This window comes from Myotis nattereri, assembly GCF_964212035.1.
Source record: "Myotis nattereri genome assembly, chromosome: 11".
NCBI lineage: Eukaryota > Metazoa > Chordata > Mammalia > Chiroptera > Vespertilionidae > Myotis > Myotis nattereri.
In genome coordinates, this window is record NC_138086.1 from 68,424,516 (window position 1) to 68,448,810 (window position 24,295).

The window sequence follows — 24,295 nt, forward strand, 5'->3', positions numbered from 1 at the left end:
CCTGTGCCCCGCAGAGATGGCGGCCGCGGCGGCCCGAGCGGTGATCTCACCCGCGGCGCGGCCGCCGCTTTGGCGCTTCGCCCGGAGGTTCCTGGTCGGAGGCGCTGCCGGGCGGGTGAGCTGCCTTCCTCCCTCTGGGCGCTGCCCCGGGCGGCGGGCCTCTCCGGGGACCCCGCTCGCAGGCGCCCTTCCCTCCCGGCCGCGGCGTCGGCGCCGCTCACCCCGGACGGCGGGCGGGGGCCGGGCTCCGCGAAGGGGCCGCGGGCGGCCGGGGGCGCCGCTCTCCCCTCCCGCGGGGCGGCTGGCTTTGGTCCCCCGCTGCGCGGGGCCTGCCGCGACCTGTGCGATGACCGGCCCCCGGCGCCTCCACCCGTTGCTCGGGAGTCGTCGTAAAGTGCACGTTGATGACTCGAAACCGAGGTTGCCAGCCGGGGGCATGACCAGGGGGTGGTGTCTGCCCCGAGGCCTGTGTTTGCCGTGTTCGCGCCGTGAATAAGCGTGTGTGCCTTTCTCTCCCCGCCCTGGTTCCGTCCTGCTCGGCAGTGACGCTCCGTCCCCGGGGAGGGCACGCGGGTGGCCGCTGCGGGCTGTAGGGAGGGCGATGGAGGCAGGCGCGGTCCCGGCGGAACCGGAGCCGCGGAGGGCGAGTGCTGCGCAGACTTAGGGTTTCGATCCACGACATCGGCTCGGAATGACGCGTGTTTTGGTTCCTCCCCCCCCTCCCCGCCAACCAGCCATCGCTTCTGGGAGGACACAGACCGAGAAGCACCCGGGCGGCGGCGCAGGTGGTGCTCAATGTCCCCGAAACACGAGTGACCCGTTTGGAGAACGGCCTCCGGGTGGCCTCCGAGGACTCCGGGCTGTCCACGTGCACGGTCAGTGGCTCCCGGGCGGCAGCGAACGGCCGGTTGTAATCCGAGCTTCCTCCTTGGCTGGTGCTTGAGAAGCAGTGGCCGGCCTGTCGCTTATGAGTCGTTCCTCCAGTGCAGCGGTTCTCAACCTGTGGGTCGCGACCCCTTTGGCGGCCCAACGACCCTTCACAGGGGTAACCTAAGACCATCCTGCATATCAGATATTTACATGACGACTCATAACAGTAGCAACATTACAGTGATGAAGTAGCAACGAAAGTAATTTTATGGTTGGGTCACAACATGAGGAACTGTATTTAAAGGGCCAGAAGGTTGAGAACCACTGCTCCAGTGCGACTTCCATACTGGATGCATGTACCCCCCCCCCCCCCCCCCCAGCTTAAGCACCGGCATCCGGTTTTTGTAGCCTGTTACTGTTTGTGGTTAGTAATGTTGATAGTAACGAACGTTGTATTTGCTGGGCTGCTCTGTGCTAGCTGCTTTTATATGCTGTATTTTCTTATTTGATCTTTAAAACAGTTCTTTGTATATAGGCCTCATCATCCTTTTTATAGTAGAGGAACAGGTGCAGAGACGAGTGGTTTTGTCCTAGGTCCCACAGCTAATACATTACAGAACCAGGACTTGAACTTGTGTTTGAGGATACCTGATACTCTTTATGTTAGAGCTGGGAATGGCTGCAGTACAAGCTGCACTAAGAACCTGGGTCCTCCGGGAAGCGTGCAGCCGAGTGTGGATGACCAGACTTTTTAAATCTCATAGTTCATGGCAGTGTACTCTCCACTCAAGTCAAGGAGACTTTAGTGTTCAGACTAGAAAGCATTTGTCAGAAAAAGAAGGTGCCGTCTCCCCGGTCCCCACTGCCATTTTCCCCAAAGAAAGGAAATGGTGCTTTACTTAATTGTGCCTTGGTTACATTAAGGTCGGGCTCTGGATTGATGCTGGAAGTCGGTATGAAAATGAGAAGAATAATGGAACAGCTCACTTTCTGGAGCATATGGCTTTCAAGGCAAGTTGTCTGACATGTTTAATAAGAATGCATTGTTTGAAGAGAGCACAAAATTTCATTCTAAGGCATGAAAAGCTTCAACAGTGTGGCATGTTTTATTTTTAAAATCTTTTCTTTTTTTCCAGAATAATTATCTGAAGTAATTACTTATATTTGCTCTGTAGAATCAAAACAGAATTTTCTCTTGGGATGTAAGGGTCATCTGAAAATATACCACAATTTCTGAAGCCTAATGTACTTTAGAAACCAACTTTGCTCCTTGCCTGAAACTGACATAGACTTATGTCCTCATACTCATTGTCTGAAGTGTTTAGAACAGATGGGGGTAAAGGCAAGTATCATAATCCCCCCCTCTTTTATTTCAGGGCACCAAAAAGAGATCCCAGTTAGATCTGGAACTTGAAATTGAAAACATGGGTGCTCATCTCAATGCCTATACTTCCAGAGAGCAGACTGTATATTATGCCAAAGCATTTTCTAAAGATTTGCCAAGAGGTATTGTTGTTATTTATACTGCAGATATGTAATTTTCATAAGAATTAAGAAAATTGAGTTTTTATTCTGCCATAAGTGAAAGGGTAACCCCCAGAATGTACACACACAAAAAATTGTTTTTCTCCCAATATGACAAATGATAGAAAATATGTATAGGCACCCTTGCCAGTTTGGTTCAGTGGATAGAGCATCAGCCTGCTGACTGAAGGGTCCTTGGTTCAATTCTGGTCAAGGGCTTGTGCCTTGATTGTGGGCTCGATCCCCAGTAGGGTGTGTATAGGAGGCAACTGATCCATGGGAAAGACAGAGAAACATTGATGTGAGAGAAACACATCGATTGGTTGCCTCCTGCACACCCCAACCAGAGCCTGGACCTGGGAAGAGCCTGCAACCAAGGTACATGCCCTTGACTGGAATCGAACCTGGGACCCTTTGGTCTACAGGCCGACGCTCTCTTTACTGAGCCAAACAGTCTAGCAGCCATGGGCAAACTACGGCCCGCTTGAAATGAATAAAACTTTTATGTAATGATGTTTACTTTGAATTTATATTAGTTCACACAAACACTCCATCCATGCTTTTGTTCCGGCCCTCCGGTCCAGTTTAAGAACCCATTGTGGCCCTCGAGTCAAAAAGTTTGCCCACCCCTGGTAGGGCGTCCATGACAGTTTTGAAGTGGTTGTCGGTAGTGATTAAGTGTTGTGGGCCCTCTGGCAGATTTACACTTAAAAAATTTTAAGCCCGGCCGCCATGGCTCAGTGGTTGAGCTTCGACCTATCAACCAGGAGGTCGCGGTTCAATTCCCGGTCAGGGCACATGCCTGGGTTGGGGGCTTGGTCCCTCCTGGGAGGGTTGCAGGAGGTAGCAGATCAATGATTCTCTTTATTGATGTTTCTCTCTCTTCCTCTCCCTTCCTCTCTGAAATCAATAAAAATATATTTTAAAATTTTTTTACTATTGTCCTTTTAGATATATTGAATGTATAGAAAAATGTGTTTCTTCTAAGTTTAATTATTTAGTCAATATTGAGTGATGGTCAGTATCATGGTTTCTGGTGCTAATTAACTAGATTTTAATAGTGAAAATTAAGATTCTTAGTATTTCTTATGCTTTATTTGCAATTAGCTGTAGAAATTCTTGCTGATATAATACAAAATAGCACATTGGGAGAAGCAGAGATTGAACGTGAACGAGGAGTAATCCTTAGAGAGATGCAGGAAGTTGAAACCAACTTACAAGAAGTAGTTTTCGATTATCTTCATGCCACAGCTTATCAAAATACTGCACTTGGACGGACAATTTTGGGACCAACTGAAAATATCAAGTAAGTATAATTCTCAGCTTTTTTTTTTTTTGAGAAAAACATGAGTTGTGAAAACTAACATTCAAAAAATGTGTTTCAAAAAGTAATTCCTCCCCCCACACCCCCCATGATGAGAGAGAATCATTGATCAGCTGCCTCCTGCACCCCTCCTTCTCCCCACTGGGGATGGATCCCCTAACCCCGGCATTTGCTCTAATTGGGAATCGAACAATGACTTCCTGGTTCATAGGTTGACACTCAACTACTGAGCCACACTAGCCAGGCTTTCTGTGTTTAACTTAGATTTCCTTTAAGGTCTATTTTAATTTCAGGTATGTTATGTGAAGTTCTGTGCTTTTTAATTTCTGTTTAATTACTTTTCTTACTCCACTTCACAGATCTATAAATCGTAAGGACTTAGTGGATTATATAACTACACATTATAAGGGACCAAGGATAGTACTTGCTGCTGCTGGAGGTTAGTTAATTTAAATATCTATTACAGTAAAACTGCAGTATAATGGCTAATTCAGGCGAGGGGGTGTCCGTTAAAGCTGAAAGTCTGTTATATAATAAAGTAGGTTTTCTATGTGCATATGTTAAAAAATTGACAAATTCGTTTAAATTCGTTTACCTGTTTTTACTTACGTAGACACATTTGTGTAATTAAAATTAAGTATGAAGAGTTTAGTTTCACAGAAAAGTTTTCTATATGTATTACTGTAATTTTAAATTTATACTGAATACGTCTAGTACATGCGTGCATTCAGCAGTCACCTTGAGTAAACAGATGCACACGTGTGAGCTGTGGCTTAGCACACTTTGGAACATTGGCTGGCACGTGTTACAACTGCTGCAGAAACAGAACCAGTTACCATGTGCTATGCGGTGTGATCCTGTACTAACCATTCGCTGAACATTGTTGTGAGCAGTGACGCTTGGCTTTAACTGTGTAGATCAGAGGCGGGGACTGTCCCACAGGCAGTATTAGGCCCACTAAATCACTGGGTCTGGCCCTGCCAAGGGATGAGTTAATTAAATGTTTGACCAAAAATAGCAGGCTCATTTTTAAGTTGATAATTTTGTATGGCCCCAGAATGATGTTATTAATATCCAAATAGTCCTTGGCAGAAAAAGGTTCCCCACCCCTGATGTAGACTATAGTAGATATGTAATATTTATATCTGTCAGTGAAATTACTACAATTTTTTTTCCAATATAATGGACTATTTGCTAAAATTTGTTTAAAATAACAGTGAATTAATAAATAACCTGTTAATTTAATTTTAAGCAAATCTTGGTTAAAAGCATTTTAAAATCAACAGGGTGTTAATTTTCACATAGGACATACGGAACGGAAATTTTGTCTGTTAAATCTGAAGTCTGTTAAATCGAGTGTTTACTGTACTTTTAAACAGAATAATGTGTTTATCAGTTTGATCCTGTTGGGAGATGTCCAAAGAGTATTTACAGAGGTGTAAGGGGAACTAGACTTTCCTCTCTGCTTTATAGTAGAGTTTTTTAATAGAAAAATGTATGGATTCTCTAATACATAAGTGTACATACATAAAGGAATTTACTTGCAAGAGAGGGCACGAGTGAACTGGGAGACAATGACACTTAGAAGGCAGTGCCCTGCAGTTAGAGAATCTTTCAAGATTTTAAATTGTTTCTTGAGAACCAGCTTCATCCTTGGTCAGGCATGGAATGGGTAGGTTATGTTCTTTAATTCTTTCATTTGTTCATTCTTTCATTAATCTATTACTGAGAAGGGGAAGTACATAGGGAACCATGAGAATGTTTAATGGGAATCCAAACATGCAGGTGGCTGACATTAGGACAAGGCTTCTTTGGGGACATGTTTAAAGCCTGTGAATGATAAGAAAATTCACATTAGATTCTGTTAGATTTCCTGGCACTCTGAATTCAGGCAAACAGTACATTTTATTGGTTTCCATTTTTTTTTTCTTCCTTCTTTTTTTCTCTTCCTCTTTAGGGCAAAGTGAAGATAGATAAAGTATAGATACTTTGTGTTAATTTTTCTTTCATTGGAAATGACAGTAAATTAAAATTCTAGCTGTTCTGGATAGACTTATGAGCTAATTACTTGGAAGTAATGGAGAAGATAAAAAGGAGGGTTAAGTATCTCAAATATATTATTCATTGTGGCTCTCAGCTAAATTATGTTCTGTGTATGGCAAGCAATGCACTCCAAAATTCTCTTGGAAATGGAGGACTGTTAGTGAGGTGGGACGTCAACATCCAAGCTGTCTGGAATGTCTCTGCCATTGTTGTTGCATATAGACAATGGGTTTTGTTGTAGTTCATGAGTTCACTTTAACATTACTGAAGTTAGGATATCTTATAGTAATGGTTTGTCCTAGATTAATTAGCCTTTTGTCTTATTGATAAATAAACAATGATGTGCCTTATAAACATTGGCATCTTGAATTCAATGAAATAGGTCAGACTTAGCTTCATTAAAAAAAATTATTTGACCCTAACCGGTTGGATAGAAGAACGTCGGCCTGCGGACTGAAGGGTCCCAGGCTCGACCAGTAGGGGGTGTGTAGGAGGCAGCTGATCGATGTTTCTAACTCTCTATCCCTCTCTGTAAAAAATCAATAAAATATATATTTAAAAAAAATTTATTTGCTCTCCTGCCTTCTGGATAGAGGTGAGTAGAGTTGGTGTTGGAGCAGCTGAGTCTCTGGAACGCCCAGCCAGGGGGGCTACAGGTCAAGGTGATAGAACAGTGGAAGCTGTTGTCATCAGGTGCTGAGAACCGTGTGCATGTTCATGGTTTTTCATTCTCTGCTTGTCATTCTTGGACCACGAAGATTTTCCTTGTTTTGTCACCCTCTGGATTGATATCTAAGGCTGCTCTCCTATATAGGGATTCTGAAAATGCACAAGCGTGCCCCGTCTTGTTTCGTACCACAGATTTGTTTGGAAAATATGGGTGTACGTTGTGCTTTTATATTCTAATAGAATGTTTTATTTATTTTTTAAAATATATTTATTGATTTTAGAAAGGAAGAGGGAGAGATAGAAACATTAGTGATGAGAGAGAATCATTGATCGGCTGCCTCTGGCAGGCCCTCTTCTGTGGAATTGAAGTGGGCATGTGCCCTGAATGGGAATTGAACTGTGATCTCATGGTTCATAGGTTGACACTCAACCAACCACGAGCCATACCAGCTGGGTTAGAATGTTTTATTTAAAGACATTTTGTGGCAATATTTTTTAAACCATTTATACATGCCTAAATTTGTTTTGTAAGTTTGTGTTTAAAAATCCTTCACTAAGATTGAATCTGTTTGGGTCTCAAGTTTGGATAGTAAGGGGTATAGAATCTAAGTAATTCTTAAGCTTTGGATAGCAAGTAATAAGTATTTGCATAGCTAGGGACTTATTCGGAAATTTAGGTGAAATTATTTTGTTCCTGAATTTGATAGCAGAGCTCAGAGAAAAGCATATCTGTATATCCAGCTTTCTTTAAGTGTTAAAACTCACTTTTTCACTTAAAAAATGTTAAATATTACTTTTTTTGCTAGTTTGCATTCTAGGACTTTCAATGACTTAATATAACATGATTTCATATGGAATATGGTATTTTCAAGTTGTCTTACTATCTTTTCCTGTGAATCCACTGGTATGTTAATAACTGTTGATTGCTCTACAGAATGACAAAGCTGTGCAACCAAAAGCCTTATAACACCAAGGGAAAAAGGTGTTGTTCTGTATGAGCTTACCCTTAAGTGGTTTAGTGAATGCAAATAGTTACGTGAAACTGAGGTGTTTAGTTCTCTGCTTTGATTGTACTGCTATTATATATGTAAAATATTTCCCTTTACTTTAGGAGTTTCCCATGATGAACTGCTTGAGTTAGCAAAGTTTCATTTTGGTGACTCTTTGTCCACATACAAAGGAGAAACACCAGCTCTGCCTCCCTGCAAATTCACAGGAAGTGAGGTAGGGCAAGCCTCCTAAGCTAGTAGTTAACCCTTTTGAGTTTCGTGTTGTATTTATGAATGAGTATACAAAAATGTGCATGTTTCCAGTAGGAGTAAAATGGAAGAAACCAAAAGCTTAAACTGAAACACAGAAAAAGGGAAGAGGATGGACTCTTTTGCTTATATTCATTCCAATTTCATATTATGTAACCACCTACTTTCCTAAGGAAGCAAGGTTTTAAGGGCAGCAAATTTAGCATTGTGCTTTTCTTTGGCACTATGCTCATTTATATATCGTAAGGTATAAAAGTTAACTTTTATTTTAAAAACACGCCAAATTTTGACTTTCACATTAGGTTTACTCTTGGCTAAGTTCTTTCTTCTGCCCAGTAGAGCCAGAACTTGCAGGAAATCTGCCGCTTGTCAGCTGTAGTTTTAAGCCTCAGTAGAGGCTTAGTCTGCCACATTAGGATTGATGCTCAAAGTAGTGTCTGGAAGGAGCCTGATGTTGGCAGTTAAATAGAATATCGCATTGGCAGTACAAAGATAAGCCTGCTATGTCAAAATTAGCTTAAATTTAGATTTAAAAATTCAGATCAACAAACACAAAAGATTGATTTCTACCAGTAAAATAATGCAATCCTTTTCTACCAGGTAACCATCTGGTGGCTATGACTAGTATTTCAATTGGAGACCTTGTGATGAAAGTCCCTAACTCATGAAATTCTTCTAGATTAGATTGTACAATGTAATAGTTTAAACCAAAATAAGTCATGGTGAGCATTTTAACTTTGCAATTAATGGGAAGGTGAATTTGTTTCTTTCTTGTTAAGCATGTTATGTAGTGTTTTGTTTTCTTTATCTTAACTAGATTCGAGTTAGAGATGATAAGATGCCTTTAGCACATCTTGCAATAGCTGTTGAAGCTGTTGGTTGGGCACATCCGGATACAATCTGTCTCATGGTTGCAAACACACTAATTGGCAACTGGGATCGCTCTTTTGGAGGAGGAATGGTAAGTGATTTAAAATTTTTGTTCAGCCCTAGCCAGTTTTCTCAGTGGTTAGAATATCAGCCCACAAAGTCTCAGGTTCGATTCTGGTCAAGGACACATACCTCAACGGCACAGGCTCCATCCCCAGCCCCAGTCTGGGCATGTGTGGGAGGCAACCAATCGATGTTTCTCTTTTGTTTCTCCCTGTCCCTTTCACTCTGTTTAAAAATCAATGGAGCCCTAACCAGTTTGGCTCCGTGGATAGAGCATCGGCCTGTGGACCAAAGGGTCCCAGGTTCAATTCATGTCAAGGACATGTACCTTGGTTGCGGGCACATCCCCAGTAGGGGTTTGCAGCAGGCAGGCGATCGATGTTTCTCTCTCGTTGATGTTTCTAACTCTCTATTCCTCTCCCTTCCTCTCTGTAAAAAAATCAATGGAAAAAATATCCTCAGGTGAAGATTAACAAAAATAAAAAATAGAAACAAAGAAGTTTTTTTCATAATAATCGCAAGATAGAACTCTGTACTAAGAATTTTGACTTTTAAAATATAAATTGATCCTGATTTCATCCTGAGCCAGAAATGTTTTTTTCCCCCTTTTGCCATAAAGTTTATTAGTGGGATAATTGGCAAGATTTGAATATGGATAGAAGAATTTGTTAACAGTCAAAGTTACATCCTAATTTTTAGTGGTTGTTGTGAAGTTAATTTCCTTGTTTTTCATAAGTGCACACTAAAAAAGTATTTAGGAGTAAAAAGCACCACATCTGCAATGTATTCTCAAATAGCTGAAAAAATATGTTAAAAAGAATGATAGTTTGCATTCTAGGACTTACAGTAACTGGACAGTAATATAAAGCAAGCATGGTAATATAAAAATTGTTAGGTATTTTGAATAAAGGGAATTCTTTTCACTGTTTTTGTAACTTTCCTGTAAGTCTGAGATTATGTCAGAATACGAAGTGTAAATTTGTACTCAACAAAATACATTTCATTTCTTAGGTTTCACATGCACTATACTTTAAAATCTTTAAGCATACATAGCCAAGAGCACTACAGATTGGGTTGGTAATAAGGTATTTTAGAAGTGAGTGTAACTATGTTAATTATAGGGATTCATTGCTTTTTACATTATGAATTTCTCTGGGGGTGCATTGGGCTGGTGAGATAAGTATAATTCTTAGTGTTATTGAATTTTAAATTTATTATTTGACTGATGTTGATAGATAAAACGGAGAAACTCAGGCTCTTACGTCATTCACTGTTTGTCTCATATCTCATTCTTTCTGGTAAATTGGACATGTATGTATATCTACAGTTCTCTTGGACATTTCTCTTTTCCTTACAGAACTTATCTAGTAAGCTGGCCCAGCTCACCTGTCACGGCAACCTCTGCCATAGCTTCCAGTCTTTCAACACTTGCTACACAGATACTGGATTATGGGGAATCTATATGGTTTGTGAACCAGCCACTGTTGCAGATATGTTACATGTTGTTCAAAAAGAATGGTAAGAAAATAAATCTTGCCCAGAATTCACACCCAGTTTCCTCTATACACTGTTCACGTTGATTATTTTCTACTGATGTTATTAGTATGTAATAAAAAGAATGAGACCAGCAGCAGCCATGTTTTGAAAGATCACGGATGTTTCCTTTAAGTCTCATGTGAAGCTGCATTGATTTCAACTATAGAAAATTCTTTAAGAAGAATACTTTAGAAAGGAGATCCTAGAAGTTTAAAATCCTATATAATAAAAGCCTAATATGCTTAATATCCCGTTGGCCGTTCAACCAACCAAAATGCTAATGATATGCTAAAGCTGGTCAACCACTCACTATGACGTGCACTGACCACCAGGGGGCAGACGCTCCGACTGGTAGGTTAGTTTGCTGCTGGGGTCCGGTCCATCAGGACTGAGCAAGATGGGCTAGACATGCCCTGGAGCCCTCCCAGGCCCCAATCATGCACTGGGTCCCTCAGCCTGGCCTGTGCCCTCGTAATCTGGGACCCCTCGGGGGATGTCTGAGAGCTGGTTTCAGCTCGATCCCGCAGGCCAGGCCGGCCAGGCCAAGGGACTCCGCTGGTGCACAAATTCATGCACCAGGCCTCTTGTGTTTAAATAAATTCCAACTAGAAGTTTGGAAAACATCTCTAGTAGTTATCTGGCTTGGAAAGGCAGTGTTATGAAAATGAATCTGAAGTTGCCATTGCTAAAAGAAAGAGAATTTAGTTGCCTACCAACCTATCCTCTAGCATATCAAAGCCTAGCAGATGGGGATTTGTGAAGTCTCAAAGTAGTTATAGCATTTCTCAAAACATGGTTAGACTATTTTAAAATATATTTTTATTGATTTCAGAGAAGAAGGGAGAGGGAGAAAGAAACATCAATGATTGGCTGCCTCCTGCATGCCCCACACTGAGGCTCAAACCCACAACCTGGGCTTGTGCCCTGATGGGGAATCCAACCGTGACCTCCAGGTTCATAGGTTGATGCTCAACCACTGAGCCATACCAGCCGGGCTAGCATATTTTTATATTTTATTGAGCTTCTGTTTGATAGTCATATCATTTTCAGAGATTAACAATACCAGGAAAATAATCAGTAATAGATTAGCTTTTGCTTAGCTATTGGGATCACTAGTAATTTTAAGTTTTATAAGTTGAAATCAAGTTGTGGTATAATACATAGAATATAGTATGTCTTTCTTTAGATCATTATTATAAAACATGTACTCTAACTACTTGACATTTTGATTTTTCCAATTGGTTTTTAGGATACGACTCTGTACAAGTGTCACTGAAAGTGAAGTTGCACGAGCCAAAAACCTTCTGAAAACAAACATGTTGTTGCAACTCGATGGTAAGAATAAAGATGGAAGTTCTGTTTTCATATGATTGATCTGTAGTCCAATGCTTAGCTGTTTTTTCTCTTTAAACAGGTTCTACTCCAATTTGTGAAGATATTGGTAGGCAAATGTTGTGCTATAATAGAAGAATTCCCATCCCTGAGCTTGAAGCAAGAGTAGATGTAAGTAGTTCTTCCATACTTACTATTGGGTCTTGTGTAAAAATTTCCTTATTACAAAAGCTAAAAATATGTATCATTCCAGGTATAGAATTTGTTTTTACTGTAAAAAGCTCTGAATGCTAGTATCTTTATTTTAGGCTGTGAATGCTGAGACAATTCGAGAAGTATGTTCCAAATATATTTATGACAAGAGCCCAGCTATTGCTGCTGTTGGTGAGCTTGGTCATTTTTCTATGTAGAAAGTTGGCTAAGTACTTTCCTTTTAGTCAGTTTTAACTTTCTTTTCTTTTAATCCTTAGGTCCCATTGAGCAACTACCAGATTTTAACAGGATTCGCAGTAACATGTGCTGGCTTCGCAATTAAAATGCTCCTAAGCAAAATATTTTGAACATACATATTTATAAAACTAATAGAGACTGGCAAGTTTTAAGCTGTCAGTCCCCAAAGGAAAACATAAAAATGAACATACGTACTTGGAAATTTGAATGAAACACTGCATCAAACTTTCAACGGATAATGCTACCACAGTGAATGGTAGCTCTCTTGAGAAATTATGTTGGAACAGCACACTTTCAAATTATCTCCATAAGTACAATTATAAGAATGAAAACTTGTAAAGTATTTTCAGTTTTATTATAAAAATGCACACACAACAAAGATTGTCTTAAGTCATTTCTTGGTTCTACTTGCATTTAGTACTTGCTCTTGAGCAGCTTTCTTTGCCTTTACCATCTCGACAAGTTCCTAGGAAGGGAGAACGGTGTTATTTAGAATCGGCAGACATTTCTAGTGTTTGGTATAAATATGTAAAACATTCAAATTGGATAAATCTATAATTAAAGATTCTACTAAAAGGTTGATTTTACTAACTCCCAGAGCTCTGAAAGTTTCTAAGATGGCCCATTACTACTGTGGTATTAAAGTAAGCAAAAATCTATAAACTCAAAACATCTACAACCTTATATCGTTTCATGCAGTCCTTCTTTGTCCTGCCAGGCACTGCTTCTGCTATTTTTTCCCATCTTTCAGGTGTATTTACTGGGTATGTTTTCAAGGCTTGTTCCAAAAGTTTCTGCTCTTCTGTTGTCCAAGGGGTGAAATCTGTGCATGGACCTGCTAAGAAAAATTTTTATTTGAAAACCCCAGTTATCGAAAAATGTCTTGGGGCACCTTTCCAGTGAGTATTCTGGTGCACAGGTATCTTGGTAAGTGCCCATTCAAATCTATGATGTGTAATTTTAAACAAATTTTTAGACATAAGACACATCTCTAAATATTAATGAGAGGGAGAAAAAACTTGAAATAGCACACATGCCAGAAAAATATCTCAAAGGCTTTTAAAAAAATTTACATTTTTATTGATTTAGGAGAAAGGGAAAAATTTGTTGTTCCACTTATTTATGCATTCTTTAAAAAGATACATTTTTTTAAATTGATTTTTAGAGAGAGAAACATGGGTTGGCTGCTTCCTGCACACCCCCTACCGGGGATTGAGCCCACAACCCGGGCATGTCCTCTGACCAGGAATGGAACCTTGTGATCGCTTGGTGCATGGTGGTGACACTCAACCACTGAGCCACACCAGCTGGGCCATTGGTTCATTCTTATATGTGCCCTGACTGGGATTGTACCTGCAACCTTGGCTTATTGGGACAATACCCTACAGAACATAAGTTCTTAATATTTTCAAACTGAAATTTTGGGATAATAAACCAAACCAAGCTTAAGAATACAGGAAAAGTGGGATTGTTAAAGGCCAGGGACAGGTTAATTTGTAAAAGTCAAGGCTATTAGTTAATCCCAAAACACATTTGGAACTATGATCTGGAAAGCATATCCAAGATTAGGTCTGTTTAAGGGAGAAAGGACTGGTGGCTCACAAATGTGTGAAGTGAAAGAACTTTTTCAAAGTTTGTCAGCAACTCAATGTCACATCCCAAAACACACATATATACATGAAGAAAAGTTTCATACATAATACTCACTTATAAAATAGGTATAATGCTCTATGACATTTTCTGTTCATGACCCATTAAATATATTTCATGACCCACTTATGAAGGAGGCTTTGGGAGGCTGGGTCATGATTTACAGTTAAACACTGTAATTGGTCTAGAGCAATAAAATTGGCTAGAATACCCAAGACAATCTTCTCAGCACCCTAACAGATTTTAACTTCATTTTGAAATAATTTCAGAAGAGTATAAAGAATCCCGATGTATCCTATCCTGATTCCCCACATAGGAACATCTTACCATACTTGCTTACTCTTCCTTTTTACATACACATTTGTTCTGAACCATGTAAATTGCAGACATGCTTCCCCTTTATTCCTAAGTACTTCCATATATTTTCCCTTAAAAACAAGGACATTTTCTTACACAATTATAGTGTACTAGAGGCCCGGTGCACAAATTCATGCACAGGTGGGGTCTGGCCAGCCTGCCCTGATTGGGGCCAACCAGGCTGGGCTGGCCGTGGGGGAGGGGCCGCAGGCAGTTGGCTGGCTGGCCCACCCCCTGGTAGAACTGGTGGAACTCCCAGTTAAGGGGATAATTTGCATATTAGCCTTTTATTATATAGGATTTTTCAGTTAGGAAATTGACCTTGATAAAATACTATTATCTAGTTTTAGACCTCAAATTTCAATTGTCCCAACATCCTTTAGCACTGATTTGTAAAATCTGGTGGGGAAAACAAACACAGCCTCTCCCCTAATGGCATATGAACTGGAAGAACTGTGATTCTCAGTGGTGGTAAGTAAATCTATCACTGTCCTGAAAATGTTTGCTTTACATCTTCCAGTCTAACCACTTTATTTCCCAATCATTCTGAACACAGACCTTAAGTCTTGTATATCCTAACACAGTGTGGATACATGGCTAGCATCTTCTACTTAGAGAAAAAATTTAATTACCTTCAAATCGTTCTGAAGGCGTTGCGTTGTCTGCTTGAGGCACTACTCCATGTTCTTTTTTAAATTTATCAAAAGCCTTTTTGTTTATGTCATCTTTTTGATGAGGGTCTGAGGAATGGAAAAATTTAAATATATTACAGATCATCTCAATTAGTCTTTCATTAAATTAAATAGAGCATTTTAAAATAACCAAGGTAACAAAGAAACTGATTTGGCAAAATTAACTCACCAAGTTTTTGAAGACTTTTTGCTTTGCTGATAACATCTTTGGCGGTTCTCTTGACTCCAGAAGAAGAATGTATGTTCATGTAATTAGCAATAACTTCCCATCTAGAACAATCAATAGGATAATTAAGGCAAAAGCTCCAAAACAAAAACCAGAATGACTAACATTTTTAAAAATATATATTTTATTGATTTCAGAGAGGAAGGGAGAGGGAGAGAGAGATAGAAACACCAATGATGAGAGAGAATCATTGATCGGCTACCTCCTGTATGCCCCACACTGGGACCAAGCCACAACCCAGGCATATGCCCTGACTGGGAATCGAACCGTGACCTCCTGGTTCATAGGTCGACGCTCAACCACTGAGCCACACCGACCGGGCATGACTAACATTTTTTAATGCAGAAGAGTTAGCTATAATATCTACAGAATTGGCTCTAAATTGGCGGTCTAATCATCACTATTGCCTGGACTATAGTTTTTGCTTTTCATATGTTTAAATCAACTGTCATAATCTTGATTTCAAGTCTGTATAAAACCTTATAGATTCTGTGTACAAATCAATGGAAATAAAAACCACACTTTGGTGTATCCCACCATTTGGACACACACTTAAGGAGATAAATAATTCTGAAAACAGCTTTAGTTGCCTGATGTAAAGAATGAAGGAATCTGGATCTCTAAGGCTTCTTTGAATTCTAAACTCAAAACTGCAATAAGCTTGGGTTTGAAGTCAGAAGCAACAATGAATTAAGACTATGAATACACTAGTTCCTAATATAAACCATGATGGAATAAGCCAACATGAGTCAAGGTTTTTCTCATGATTTTTAATTTCTGAGAAACTGATGAAGCATGCTGCTGTATGTATATGTGTGTGTGTGTTGGTGTAAGTTAAGACTAGTAGGTTCAGCCTGGCCGGCGTGGCTCAGTGGTGGAGAGTCGACCTATGAACCAGGAGGTCACAGTTTGATTCCCAGTCAGGGCACATGCCTGGGTTGTGGGCTCCATCCCCAGTGTGGGGCATGCAGGAGGCAGCTGATCAATGATTCTCTCATCAGTGATGTTTCTATCTCTCCCTCTCCCTTCCTCTGAAATCAATAAAAATATATTAAAAAACAACAACAACAAAACTAGAAGGTTCAAAATGCACTCTGCTTTTCACACTTCCCACTGGCACAAAATTTAGTACAGGGCAGTCTGTCTAGACAAGCATATCTCTGGAAGTTCCTGCTGCTACTTGGATGCTTTGTCTAGATCAGTGACGGCAAACCTATGACACGCATGTCAGAGGTGACACGCGAACTCATTCTTTTGGTTGATTTTTCTCTGTTAAATGGCATTTAAGTATATAAAATAAATACCAAAAATATAAGTCTTTGTTTTACTATGGTTGCAAATACCAAAAAATTTCTATATGTGACACGGCACCAGAGTTAAGTTAGGGTTTTTCAAAATGCTGACACGCCAAGCTCAAAAGGTTCGCTATCACTGGTCTAGATTATCCCCAGGCTCTGGGTTGAAGAGAAATTTAATTAAAATCAGTACCTTGAATTTGTTCCCGCAGGGAAGAGGTTCACAGCTTTAATTAGCAATTGCAGATCATCTTCTGACCAGTTTTTACTGCCATTTCCACCTCCACCAGCTGACTTCTCTGCATTCTTAGATGCTTGTCGCATACGAGCCTCAGCTTCCTCTTTCTCTTTTCTAATTTGCTCATTTATTTCTTCTATCTACACAAATATAATAGGTAAGTCAGGGACTTAATGCATCTTGCTACCCTACACTCCCTTTCTAGCTGGGGTTTGTGGTTTTCAACTCTCAGTATTATCCTGACAGTGACCCAGGCCAACCCCAAAACCGGCATCAGCTTTTCACTCTGGCTTCTGGCTGCAAAGCTCTGCTTAAGGAACCAAGAACCACCCTCTGCCTGACCTACCCTGTATTTCTATCATATGATTTCTATGTGCGTTTGACACTAAAGTCTACAGTCACTGGGTTATTCACCCACACAAGGCCATTTCAAACCTGCTTATTAATAAGCTCATACCCACTCTTTCAGCAGATATTCAATTACTTTTCAACAAAAAGATAACAGCACAGCAAAGTGGTATCTGTTTTATCTTGAAGTTCTACCCTTTACATTGTTACATAAAATCTTTCCTCACACATGCACGAGTAAAAAAAGAAAACCTTTACTTGACCTTGTTGCTTCTGCGGATGCTATCTTGGAGCCATCTTGGACTCATTTCTTTAATCCCTCAGAACCGATCACCAAAATCCCAATGATTCCCATCATCACTCTCCCAGTCCAAGCCCTTCCATTCTTATAGTCACTTGCACATGTATTAGGTATAATAGATCCTGTCCAATGCCAGATTAATAGTGCAATGATAACCCTTTCCTACTCAAAGATCAGCAGTAATGGAAACTAATGACATTAAAAACATCCTTAATTTGGCACTACTTTTCTTAACCAACTTCATCTCCCCCTAACTTTCTACAGCTACCCATATTTTAGAGTTCCTGCTGTTACTCTGACCTTCATTTTCACAGTCTATCCTTTTAGGCTGGCTCAAACCCTTCACTAAACCTTCCCTGACCCTCTGCCCTGGGGTTGGCACTTGCTGTCTAACCTACAGCATTTCCTGTGGGCCCTCCATCTTTTGGTCCTTAGGCCTTTTCTCTTCAGCATAATTGTTCCTGAACTCCTTTGTGCAGCAATAGCAGGCATTTCTATGAATCATCTGGGCACAGTGCTATAATAGTAGGTACTAATACTTGTTGCACTGAATTTACTTTCTGGGCCTGTTTCCTCATCTGTAAAATAAAAGGTGTAGACTAGACAGAACCAATGTATCTTGATTCTAAATATTATCCTACAAAAATGCTCAAGGAATAGCCAAAACAACTATTTTTTTCCTGAGAATGATTAAAAAACAAAACAAGCCCTAGCCGGTTTGGCTCACTGGATAGAGCGTCGGCCTGGGGACTGAAGAGTCCCGGGTTCGATTTCGGTCAAGGGCACGTACCTTGGTTGCAGGCACATCCCCAATAGGAGGTGTGCAGGAGGCAGCTGATGGATGCTTCTCTCTCATTGATGTTTCTAACTCTCTATCCCGCTCCCTTCCTCTCTGTAAAAAATCAATAAAATATATATTTTTTAAAAAACAAAAACCTATGATTAATGTGCTAGGATACCACAAATCAAACATCATATAACCATATCACTGAATGCAATTTAAATCAACAATACCACTTACTATAAACAAAGCAGAGTAGGGGACCCAAAAAGAAATGCTCTCTTGCCCTCACAGTAACTTACGTTAGATGGGGAAATACTGAGGTGAAAGCCAACACTAAAAGCAGAATTAAATGTTAAATGCAAATAGAAGTGATGTTTTCCTCCATTACCTGTTTTTCCAGAGCAGCCTTTCCTACTTCTTTTGTAGATGATGTGAGTGTTTCATTCAAGCACTGTAAACTAAGGGGGGAAAGGGATGAAAATTTATCCTAAGCCCAGGAAATGATTTCAATAGATTTTTTATTTTAATTTTTATTTGTTGTTTTTAGAGAGGAAGGAAGAGAGAGAAGAGAGAGAGAGAGAGAAACACTGATTTGTTGTTCCACTTATTTATGTATTCATCAATTGATTCTTTTATGTGCCCTGACCGGGCATCAAACCCACAACACTGGCATATCGGCAGCATGCTCCAAACTGAGCTACCTGGCCAGGGCTGAAGACTTCAATGTTAGTTCTGTAGTTATACCTTGTTAATTCAAGGCGATCACAAAGTTTTTCCACTTCTTCCATCATTTTAACACGCTCTGCCTCATTGTCAGAAAAGTGATTCCAGGCCTAAAAGCACAAACATAAACATTTTCATCTTATATCTAGTGACACTGAAAAATACACTCATAAACACAATTGCAAAGCATGACGTTCTCAAGAGCTTCTTGAACATATGGCCTTCTAACTATTACAACCATATTTGAGGGTACTCCCAGGGCTCTCCCTGACTGCAAGCAATAAAAAGGCATTCCCAAGTACCAGGAAAGCAAAACAAAAATGGTGATGATGCAGAAGACTTGGATGTTATAAAAATCAGAATGAGTTCTCTGAGAATCACTTAATTCTGTATGATGACTCAAATTAAAATCTAGTGTGTCCCAAACTGGAAAATTTCATGGAAATTTTAAGTTTACTGAAATTAAAGAAAAAGGTAATGTGGTAAGGAATAGAAGGTATTAGAAAAATTATGCTTAGAATAAAACATCATGATGTACCTGATGTACAGTTGGTAAGTGCTTCCAATACTGCTGATACTTATGCCTCCCATTCCTCACTTTTCTTTGCTTCCTTAAGCCAAGCAGCCTGGCTTTCACTAAAGTTCCAATGGGTCTTACTGCTGATACTTCCCTAAGCTTCTCAAAGCACTATTGATTTTCTTTCTACCTGTCTGAGTCACTCTTTCTCAGGCTCTTCTTCCTCTACAGTGGTTCTCAACCTTCTGGCCCTTTAAATACAGTTCCTCATGTTGTGACCCAACCATAAAATTATTTTCGTTGCTACTTCATCACTGTAATGTTGCTACTGTTATGAATCGTAATGTAAATATCTGATATGCAGGATGGTCTTAGGCGACCACTGTGAAAGGGTCGTTCGACCACCTAAGGGGTCGTGACCCACAGGATGAGAACCGCTGCAACAGTACCTTTACTACTGGCGTCTGCCAGGGTTTCTTTCACCCACCCTCCTCACTCTCCCCTCTCCCTGGGTGATCTCATCTACTCACAAGGTTCCTAGTGCCACTGAGATTTTTTTTTTTAAACATTTTTATTGATTTCAGAGAGGAAGGGAGAGGGGAGAGACAGAAACATCAATGATGAGAGAGAATCACTGACTGGCTGCCTCCTGCATGCCCCCTAGTGGGGATTGAGCCCGCAACCCAGGCATGTGTCCTTGACTGGAATCAAACCCAGGACCTTTCAGTCCGAAGGCCGACACTAGCCACTGAGCCAAATTAGCCAGAGCACCACTGAGATGTTTTTATTTTTTAGAGAGAGAGGAAGGGAGAGGGAGAGAAATATCAATGAGAGTCAATCAGCTGCCTTCTGCACACTCCCTACTGGGGATTGAGCGCAAAACCCAGGCATGTGCCATGACCAAGAATCAAATCGGTAACCTCTTGGTGCATGGGTCAATGCTCAATCTACTGAGCCATACCAGCTGGACTGGATGATTCCATTCTTGAACTCCAGATTTGTACACACTAGCACCTATTTTCATTTGAGTGTCACTGCGCTTAACATGCCCGAAACTAAAATCATCATTCCCCATAGCTTTTTCCTCCTCCTTTGTTTTATACTTTAGTGAATTATACCATCACCTATCCAGTATTCCATGCAAGAAACCAGGACATATATTAACCCTCGCTCTACTATCTCCAACACATAATTGATACCCAATAGGCAACAGCTTATTCTGCCTCCTAAATGTCGGTTCATTTCATCTACCTTTTTCTATTCCTATCATCTCCACCTTAGTTCATGCCACAATACTCTCTCACTTGGATTATGGCAAAAGAATCTTAATTGGTTTCTCTAACTCCAGTCTTCTCTCAGCATCCTGACCAAAACCAACTCAGGATCACATTTACACTAAAAAGACATATAATGTCCTTCGAGACCTGGCTCCTCCTCAGCTCCTGAGCTGCCTCTGACACATTAAACCCACTGCTCTGGAACTCTGCATTCTCTCAATGCTCCTTGACCTCTCATTGCTATCCCATACATATTCACCTGGCTAAATACTACTAGATCCAGAAAACCTTCCCTGACTACCTTTTTGGTACCTTCTCATCCTAGTACTCATCTAAAAGTGCTTAAAGTGTTAGAAATAGCTGTTTGTCATTCTCCATCATAAACCAGTGGATTCCTTTAAGGCAAAGACTGTTTCATCATTATATTCACATCAATTATGACTGCTTGGCACATAGTAAATGCTCATCAGATATTTGATAAATAAATGAACTCACGCTGGAAAGGAGCGATAAAACAAAGTTACCAAATGTCAGAACTTTTAACCTCCTTTAAACATCATCTTTAAGAACTATTCAAGCTTTTCATTTTCTAACTAGTGTCCCAGTGCACGGATTCATACACATTGAAAGGAAATTAATTAGAAAAAATATTTTAATATCGCTATTCATGTCTTGCTAATGAAAAGAAAATAGGATTCTATCGAGTCTCCTATATATCTACTCCAGGACTTCTGTGAAGATCAAATAAGATGAGGCACGGGAAAATGCTTTACAAACATTTGGGAAAACTGCAAAATGTTTGCATCTGGCTATAAAGCAAGTTGGGTTCCTGGGCTGAAGAAACTCCACGGAGGCTAGTCGCTAGGGAGAGGAAGCTGGGCGTAGCTACGTGACGTCACTACTCGGCACCCACAGCGACCATTTCCAGGCTGGGCTGGGCTGTGGGTCGCGGGCCGCATTCTGTGCCATGGAGTCTTGGCAGCGTTGGCTGCGATTTGGTGGGGTGTTGCTCCGGGATGGTGGTGGAGCCTGTGTCCCACTGGGGGAAAGCAGAGTGTTGGTTTGTCGGCACCAAGTCTGTGGTGCTGTTTATTTTTAATGGCCAGTGTGTGTCATGGCAGCTCCTGCATTGAGCGTCTGCCCCCGATGGTCAATGCATGTCACAGCTACCAGTTGGATGGACACTTAGCCTTTTCTGTATATAGATTGGCCTTTTAAATTTTTGTATTGACTTCAAATCATATGCCAAATGTGCCAAGCACTATATGTAAATTATCTCACTTAATCTTCACAACTCTACTAGTAGGTATTTTTTCAGTTATTATATAGGTGAGGAAATTGAGGAACAAAGGGGTTAAAAGCAACCTTCTGAGGCCACAGGTAGTAAATAGAGAATGACTTAAAACCCAGGCAGCTTGCCTTGAGCCAATGGTCTTTACAACTATGATATACTGCATCCTTCTCAAAACAATTTTCTAGGTGAAATCTGAGGAAAATACTTCATATTATCTGATAAGGAACAATAGTACTAGTCTTTGACTCTACCAGTTTAAAATGTAAGAACATCTCTTGGACAAAACTACATTTGAAAACTTTTGGTATTATTCGTCAATATTTATTAGTGAAAACTGTATTTGGATGCAAACTACCAGAACTCACCCAAATGATATCCCTTTATTTAGATAAAAATAAAAGCTTTTAAATCCTTAACAACACCAAAGTTTAACTTCTAAAAGAACATTTTCTAATTTAAGAATTTCACACCATTAAGGAAGCAACCAGCCAAAACCAAATTGTGGTGTATTATCAGAACAAATGATCTGGTTTCTCCAACAAATGAATGGCCATGTGGGCAGGGAAAAAGATGGTGATGACAGGGAGCCCGTTACAGAACAAGTTAGGAGACACATAACTGAAGCCTTTAAATGATCTTATTTCGATTCTAATTTGAATAAATTAACTATAAAAAGACATTGTTGAGATAATAAAGGAAACAAGAATATAGACCAAATATTAGGATATTAAGTAAGTGGGGTTTTTTAAACTTTGAAAATGGCATGGCGGTTAAATAAAAAAATAAAAAATCAGAGTTGGATATTAAAATGTGAATGTGGGAAATTTTTAAAAGTGAATTTAAAAACATTTACATTTTGAGATAAAATGTATACAACAGCTTAATTATATTTGCTTAGTATAAGAAGAGAAATATTTTATTTTAAAGTGTAATCAGCAACTTTGCTTGGTCAACTCATGACATACCTTGCATGAGTTTCGAAGTTTTTGCCTTTCCTTTTTGATGGCTTTTTTCTGGATATCTTTTTCCTTCTTTGCCAGTAATGCTTGTTGTCTAACTTCCTCTTCTTCTTTCTCTTTAGCTAATCGAGCAGCTTCTAATTCAGCTTGTCTTTGCTTTAAAATGGGGAATAAAATCATTTTAATAAGAAAATTAGAATTCCTAAATGCTCTATCATATTATTTAAAAAATTCAATCTTTTAATAAATTTAAAAAAAAGATGATGCATCAATGTATTGAAGACTGAAGGTTGAACTGGGAAAAGCAGCTGGTAAAGTTCTACAAACACATTTAGGAATGCAAAACATCCATCCTATATAATAAAAGGCTAATATGCAATTTGTCCCCTCAGGAGTTCACCTGAATGGGAGTTCAACCACTTGCTACGACGTGTGTTGACCACCAGGGGGCAGTGAGGATTGAAGGAAGGTGCCAGCCAGCAGCTGGCAGCCAGCAGCTGGGGTAAGGAAGGCCCCGATCAGCCCTGATCTCTGGCCAGGCCTAGGGACCCCGTGCATGACTTTCATGCACCAGGCCTCTACTATTAGAAATAAGCATGATATTAAAGAAATTTATATCACATGTTTTTGCTCAAAAATTTGCTGGTAAAGATCCCTCTATCAATTGTACCAACTTGTCATGATTCATTTATAGTAGCAGCTAATTCTCTGCATCCAGATTATGGTTTCTAAACTTGATCTGAAAATTAAAGATTTTATGAATATTAAAGTCCAACTTCATCAAATGTCATCTTACTTTTTCTTTAGCTTCTTGCTCCTTCCGTTTTGCTTCTGCTTTTGCTTTCTTTTCTGCTTCTTTCTTGGCCTTTTCTTCTTCCTTAAATTTTTTTATTCTTGGATCACAGCTATATGCATTGTCTACCAGAAAGAAAGTTAATCTTTTGAATTTCTAACATTTAATTAAAGAACTTAAAAAAATTAATTACACTTACCAACTAATGTTCTTATTCTGTTCATTTCCTCTTTTTTTCTTTGTGCCCTTGTTGCTCTGTTCTGCTTTTCAATCCATCTCCTTTCATCACGACTATAAAATAGATAACATTGGAAACAAAATATTGCTCATAGATATGACTGAAAATGTAACATAATTTTCTATGTAAATAATGTCTGAGAACGTCACAATGCTATGTTATGCTACTAACATTAATGCATGATTTTACTTATAATTAATTTGGATTAATATTTTTGGAATATTTATGTCAAACAATTTTCCAGGGAAAACTAAAATAAAACATAGGTTAAGCACCCAGAAGAAAAAGAATTCACTGAATTGAGCTTTTTGGACAATTCTATATTCCATGGCCTTTTCCTAAGTATATCTTAACCAACTACTGATCTGGCCTCATCTAGCTTAACATATGAGAGGAGGGCTCTCAAAATATCAAAAACTCATTTATGTATAGTATATTTTTACATCATTACAAATACCAAAAAGGCAAATAAATATCTTCTTTGCCCAGCCATTGTGGCTCAGTGGATGAGCATGGACCTGTGAATCAGGAGGAGGTCACGGTTTGTTCCCGGTTGGGGCACATGCCCGGGTTGCGGGCTCAATCCCCAGTAGGTGGCTTGCAGGAGGCAGCCGATCAATGATTCTCTCTCATCATTAATGTTTCTCTCTTTCTCGCTCTGCC

The 24,295-nt window shown here is 39.8% G+C and overlaps 2 protein-coding genes across 4 annotated transcripts in view; one reads left to right on the forward strand and one right to left on the reverse strand.

Annotated features, from left to right (window-relative positions):
* On the forward strand, positions 1-12,320 carry PMPCB (peptidase, mitochondrial processing subunit beta). The gene is made up of 13 exons (XM_081102267.1): positions 1-115; positions 735-875; positions 1,795-1,881; positions 2,247-2,376; positions 3,502-3,700; positions 4,078-4,157; positions 7,542-7,654; positions 8,507-8,650; positions 9,980-10,140; positions 11,408-11,493; positions 11,573-11,661; positions 11,799-11,874; positions 11,961-12,320. Exons 1-13 carry the CDS (start codon positions 17-19, stop codon positions 12,023-12,025), a joined length of 1,470 nt encoding a protein of 489 aa, XP_080958393.1. The 5' UTR covers positions 1-16; the 3' UTR covers positions 12,026-12,320.
* Positions 12,274-24,295, reverse strand: part of DNAJC2 (DnaJ heat shock protein family (Hsp40) member C2) — a 26,924-nt gene continuing 14,902 nt past the window's right edge. For 2 of the 3 annotated variants that reach the window (XM_081102264.1, XM_081102266.1), the window contains exons 8-17: positions 23,594-23,685; positions 23,398-23,519; positions 22,608-22,757; positions 18,576-18,664; positions 18,220-18,289; positions 16,354-16,538; positions 14,809-14,909; positions 14,580-14,687; positions 12,621-12,778; positions 12,274-12,406 (exon numbers count right to left, since the gene is read on the reverse strand). In XM_081102264.1, coding sequence (XP_080958390.1) covers positions 12,332-12,406; positions 12,621-12,778; positions 14,580-14,687; positions 14,809-14,909; positions 16,354-16,538; positions 18,220-18,289; positions 18,576-18,664; positions 22,608-22,757; positions 23,398-23,519; positions 23,594-23,685 — 1,150 coding nt within the window. In that variant the 3' untranslated portion in view covers positions 12,274-12,331. The remainder of the gene's footprint in view (positions 12,407-12,620; positions 12,779-14,579; positions 14,688-14,808; positions 14,910-16,353; positions 16,539-18,219; positions 18,290-18,575; positions 18,665-22,607; positions 22,758-23,397; positions 23,520-23,593; positions 23,686-24,295) is intronic. The other variant, XM_081102265.1, reaches the window with a different exon arrangement.